The sequence below is a fragment of the Saccostrea cucullata genome, unplaced genomic scaffold (genome assembly GCF_032062105.1).
Source record: "Saccostrea cucullata isolate Sc308-1 unplaced genomic scaffold, CSIRO_AGI_Scuc_v1 ctg149, whole genome shotgun sequence".
Taxonomy (NCBI): Eukaryota; Metazoa; Mollusca; class Bivalvia; order Ostreida; family Ostreidae; genus Saccostrea; species Saccostrea cuccullata.
The window spans coordinates 529,001-535,000 of record NW_026933711.1 but is presented as its reverse complement, the minus strand read 5'-3'; the positions used below and the strand labels follow the sequence as shown (position 1 = coordinate 535,000).

The 6,000-nt window shown below is 36.5% G+C and overlaps 1 protein-coding gene across 1 annotated transcript in view; it reads left to right on the top strand.

Moving 5' to 3' along the window:
* The window catches only part of LOC134239051 (DNA-directed RNA polymerase I subunit RPA49-like), a 17,356-nt gene extending 12,009 nt beyond the window's left edge, over positions 1-5,347 (top strand). Inside the window, 2 exon segments of the mRNA XM_062721196.1 lie at positions 4,023-4,145; positions 4,789-5,347. Of these exon segments, the coding sequence (XP_062577180.1) occupies positions 4,023-4,145; positions 4,789-4,939 (274 nt within the window). The 3' untranslated portion in view covers positions 4,940-5,347.
* Positions 5,348-6,000: the final 653 nt, after the last annotated feature.

Below are 6,000 nucleotides of genomic sequence, written 5' to 3'. Positions count from 1 at the left end.
AAGGGGAGCTAATCAAAAAAATACAAAAATGGGGTTGGGTCATTAAAAAATCTTCCTCTGAAGAACCACTGGGCCAGAAAAACTGAGACTTATGTGGAAGCATTTTGAGGTAGTGTAGATTCTAAATTGTAAAAATCATGACCCCCGGGGTTAGGGTGGGGCCACAATAGGGAATCCAAGTTTTACATAGAAATATATATAGGAAAAATCTTTAAAAATCTTCTTCTCAAGAACCAGTGGGCCAGGAAAGCTGAAACTTATTGGAAGCATCCTGAGGTATGGTAGTGTAGATTCTAAATTCTTTAAATCATGACCCCCAGGGGTAGGATGGGGCCACAATAGGGAATCCAAGTTTTACATAGAAATATATATATAGGAAAAATCTTTAAAAATCTTCTTCTCAAGAACCAGTGGGCCAGGAAAGCTGAAACGTATGTGGAAGCATCCTGAGGTAGTGTAGATTCTAAATTGTTAAAATCATGACCCCCTGGGGTAGGGTGGGGCCACAATAGGGAATCCAAGTTTTACATAGAAATATATATAGGAAAAATCTTTAAAAATCTTCTTCTCAAGAACCAGTGGGCCAGGAAAGCTGAAACTTATATGGAAGCATCTTTGAGTAGTGTAGATTCTAAATTGTTAAAATCATGACCCCGGGGTAGGGAGGGGCCACAATAGGGAATCCAAGTTTTACATAGAAATATATAGGAAAAATCTTTAAAAATCTTCTGATGAAGAGCCACTAGGCCAGAAAAACTGAAACTTATGTGGAAGCATCCTGGGATGGTGTAGATTCTAAATTGTAACAAGAGGCCCACGGGCCTTATAGGTCACCTGAGCATTATGCAACAACTTTCCAGTTACAGTGTATTGAATTTGATTCATGTTTTAAGCCAGATGCTATATGGCATTCACAATTTTGAAAGGGCACCATTGATCATCATAACAATAAACTTAGCAGTTGCTTAGCTTGGTTACTGAATAACCATAAGCAGGGTAGAACAAAAATGCACTCCAACTAATCAGTAATATTAATCAATAATCAGTAGTGCCCCTAACACTCTCACATAAACCCCTGACCCTAGGTTGCACAAATTTTTAAAAGGCACCCTTAAAATTGCCTATCAAAAAGTAAATAAATGTTTTATAAATACAAAGGACCAGATTTCAAACAATTAATTCATTTTCAGTATATAAGTAGAGCCCCCCCCCCCACCCCTGACCCTGGGGCCTTGAAATTCACAATTCTGCAAGATTAGGGCCCTTGTTCATCATAACTATATAGGTAGTTCATCTGCTTCATACCCAGAGACAGAGAAGAAAATTTTCAAAGATTTAATGTACAATGTATTTTCACTATATAATCAATAGAGCCCCACCCTAACACCAGAACCCCAGACCCTGGGGCAATGAAGTTCAAAATTTTAGAAGAGGCATTCTTGCTCATCATAACTATGCACTTACTTAGTTTATTTAATACCTAGGAGCAGAGAAGAAGATTTTCAAAGAATTCATGTATTTTCACTATATAATCAATAAAGCCCCCCCCCCCCCCCCCACCAGAACCATTGACGCTGGGGCCATAAAATTCACAATTTTTGTAGAGACACTCTTGCTCATCATAACTATGCACTTACTTAGTTTATTTAATACCTAGGAGCAGAGAAGAAGATTTTCAAAGAATTCATGTATTTTCACCATATGATCAATAGAGCCCCCCCCCCCACCCCAACACCATAACCCTTGACCCTGGGGCCATAAAATTCACAATTTTGGTTGAGGCACTCTTGCTCATCATCACTATGCACTTAGTTGATTTATTTAATACCTAGGAGCAGAGAAGAAGATTTTCAAAGAATTCATGTAATTTCACTATATAATGAATAGAGCCCCCCCCCCCAACACCAGAACCCTTGATGATAGGGCCATTAAATTCACAATTTTGGTTGAGGCAAACTTGCTCATCATAACTATGCACTTAGTTAGTTTATATAATACCTAGGAGCAGAGAAGAAGATTTTCAAGGAATTCACATATTTTCACTATATAATCAATAGAGCCCCCCCCCCACACACACACCAGAACCCTTGACCCTGGGGCCATAAAATTCACAATCTTGGTTGAGGAACACTTGCTTATCATAACTATGTACTTAGTTAGTTTATTTAATACCTAGGAGCAGAGAAGAAGATTTTCAAAGAATTCATGTATTTTCACTTTATAAACAATAAAGTCCCCCCCCCACACCAGAACCATTGATGCTGGGGCCATAAAATTCACAATTTTTGTAGAGACACTCTTGCTCATCATAACTATGCACTTAGTTAGTTTATTTAATACCTAGGAGCAGAGAAGAAGATTTTCAAAGAATTCATGTAATTTCACTATATAATCAATAGTTCCCCCCCCCCCCCCAACACCAGAACCCTTGACCCTGGGGCCATAAAATTCACAATTTTGGTAGAGGCACTCTTGCTCATTATAATTATTTACTTACTTGGTTTATTTAATACCCAGGGGCAGAGAAGAAGATTTTCAAAGAAATCATGTATTTTTACTATATAATCAATAGAGCCCCACCCTAACACCAGAACCCCTGACCCTGGGGCCATAAAATTCACAATTTTGGTAGAGGCACTCTTGCTCATCATAACTATGTACTTAGTTGGTTTATTTAATACCCAGGAGCAGAGAAGAAGATTTTCAAAGAAATAATGCATTTTCACTATATACTTATTTAGCCCTGCCCTAGCACTAGAACCCCTGACCCCAGGGCCATGAATTTCACAATTTTGGTAGAGGACTCAATGCTGATTACAATCATGCAAATAGTTTGACTGCTTGATGTCCAGGAGTAAAGAAGAAGATTTTTAAAGATTGCATTAATTTTAGTGGTTTTGGCCCCACCCCTCAGGCCCCAGGGGGGCAGGGATCAATAGAAATTCACAATTTTCGTTTTCACCCATAGATGCTTTGTGCCAAATTTATAAATTGGTTCAGTGGTTGCAGAGAAGAAGCTATAAAATGTTCAAATGTTAACACACGACACACGACACACGACACACAACACACGACACACGACGGACGACGACGGACGAAAACGGATAGCAATAGGTCACCTGAGTTTACTCAGGTGACCTAAAAATCATGACCCCCAGGGTTAGGGTGGGGCCACAATAGGGAATCCAAGTTTTACATAGAAATATATATAGGAAAAATCTTTAAAAATCTTCTTCTCAAGAACCAGTGGGCCAGGAAAGCTGAAACTTATGTGGAAGCATCCTGAGGTAGTTTACATTCTAAATTGTTCAAATCATGCCTTCCGGGGTTGGGAGGGGCCACAATAGGGAATCCAAGTTTTACATAGAAATATATATAGGAAAAATCTTTAAAAATCTTCTTCTCAAGAACCAGTGGGCCAGGAAAGCTGAAACTTATGTGGAAGCATCCTGAGGTAGTGTAGATTCTAAATTGTTAAAATCATGACCCCCTGGGGTAGGGTGGGGCCACAATAGGGAATCCAAGTTTTACATAGAAATATATATAGGAAGGGGGCACAATAAGGGATCCAAGTTTTACTTAGAAATATATAGAAAAAATCTTTAAAAATCTTCTTCTCAAGAACCGGTGGGCCAGGAAAGCTGAATCTTATGTGGAAGCATCCCTGGGTAGTGAAGATTCTAAATTGTTAAATCATGACCCCCTGGGATAGGGAGGGGCCACAATAGGGAGTCCTAGTTTTATATAGAAATATGTTGGAAAATTCTTCTTCTCAAGCACCAGTGGGCCAGGAAAGCTGAAACTTAGGTGGAAGCATTCTAGGGTAGTGTAGATTCTAAACAATTAAAATAAAGATGGGGGTTGGGAGGGGGTAGGGGGCCACTGTAGATGTAAGAAGAGGGGAAATCTGGTAAAGAACTGCATCACCAAAGTTACTCAGGTGAGTGATGTGACCCATGGACCCACTTGTTTAAGTAGTGTCCATTTTATATTCTTCATAAAAATGTTTTGCCTTTTTTCAGAGTTTTCACTGCTAGACTGAAGGATAAACTGGTTTCCCATATACTGGTTCTCTGCCTTTACTTGGATGAATTTTCCATGGATCTATCAAACATACAGACAGATCTTAACAAAACACATGACAAGTAGGCATATATTATTTTAAATTGCTTCATCTGCATTACTTCTAAATTCACATCAGTTTTGGAACTTAATTTGGTAGTTGTAAAATAAGAAGGAAAATGTGTACTGTAAAATCACTCATTTTCATGGGGGTTTAATTTTCGTTGTTTTTGAGGTTTGGAGAGACCCATCAAACTTATGTCCACCATGAAATTAAAAATTTATATGCATTACTACTAAACATTTCTCAACCACAAATTCAAATCCCAAAAAACCAATATTAAATTTTTTTCTCAAACCTCGAAAATTTGACCCTACAAAAATTTGTGATTTTACTGTATTTTAGGAGGAAGAAAAAAGAATTCATGACATGCATACATTTTGTGCAGTGCAAACATATCATTAAATTAAATTGAGATTTGGCATCTCAAACACTGATGTCTCAAATATCATAGAAATGTCAGTTATTTGGAAGTCCTACCCATTTATTTTTTTAATATTTTCTCCTTGTTACGTATTTTAAAAAGCTGAATCCTGCAATTTACATCAGTTTTATGTTGGGCTATCAAGTTTGAGATAGAGGGCTTGTTTGTGTATACTTTTATATTTGTATAAGGTGTATCATTTTTATGATTATACATGTAAATGACATACTTTATTTTATAGACTGACGAGGCACTGCCAGGCTCTTGGATGCACAATGAAATCCAAGAAACTGGACACAGATGATGGGGGCCTTACTGTACGCTGGGCAACCCTCTCCCTCCCCCTCAATCTGTCCCCACAAAAAGGGGGAAAACGAAAATCTTCAAGATAGCAACAAAATTATAGCTGAATTTAACAAGGACATCAGTTTAAAATTTCCAATGTTTGATCTTTGATGATTATCTGACATTTTTTGTGAAAATAGACTGTTTTTCATTTTTGTCAGCCAGACTGACTTGTCATATAAGCGGGAGTTGATAAATGTTGATTCATTTGATTAAAGAATATTCAGAGTCCACAAATTCTGAGAATTGTTATAAATTGTAAACTGCAATATCGAGGCTGTTTGTGTGTGGAAATCTTGTCATGTTGTATACTTCTAAATTTAATTTTTTTTCCAATTTCATCAAGGCAAAAAAAAATTTCTGAAATAGATTCATTTTTTTAAATTTAAAAGTCAACCATTAAAATGACTTGTAAACTTAAAACTAATAAAATATGTTTACTATATAACAACAAACACAGTCTTTTGTTTAAGTGAAGACTGCAAGCTGATAACTATAAGTCATGAATGTTGATTACAAAATAAAACAATTTTGCATGATTTAAAACAATGAACACTGCAAGATACAAGTTTCCAGAAAACACAAAATAAACAATCCAAACACACATATAAAAAATACAAAGTCTATGTACAAAAATGTGTTTTATGTAACAGTTTTATGTATACAATAAAACTCATTGCAAGAAGTCAAATCCAATGCTTTTTTTATGAAAGACAATGGATGTCATGTTGTGACTAGTTCAGTAACAAAATAGAGGGGGGAATGACTAAATGAAGGCAAGCACCCAAAAATCTTAATACTTCACAATCACGCCATGGCAATGATTGTTTATGTACTTGGTAACTGAAATATGACTCCATGTAAATGAAAGTGCATTTTATAAATTTGAGTGAAAATGTAAAACAAAAATGTGAGTGACAATAATCATTTCCATGGCAACAAAATAACATTAAAACAAGATTTAACTAAAGAGAACACCACACAGTGCAGTGCTTGTCAGACAAGATCTATCATAACGGTGAAAGACTAGTACTCAATGACTGCATGTGGTTATATCTAAAACAGGAGAGGTAAACCAAAAGGGGTTCACCAAAACTTAAACAAAATG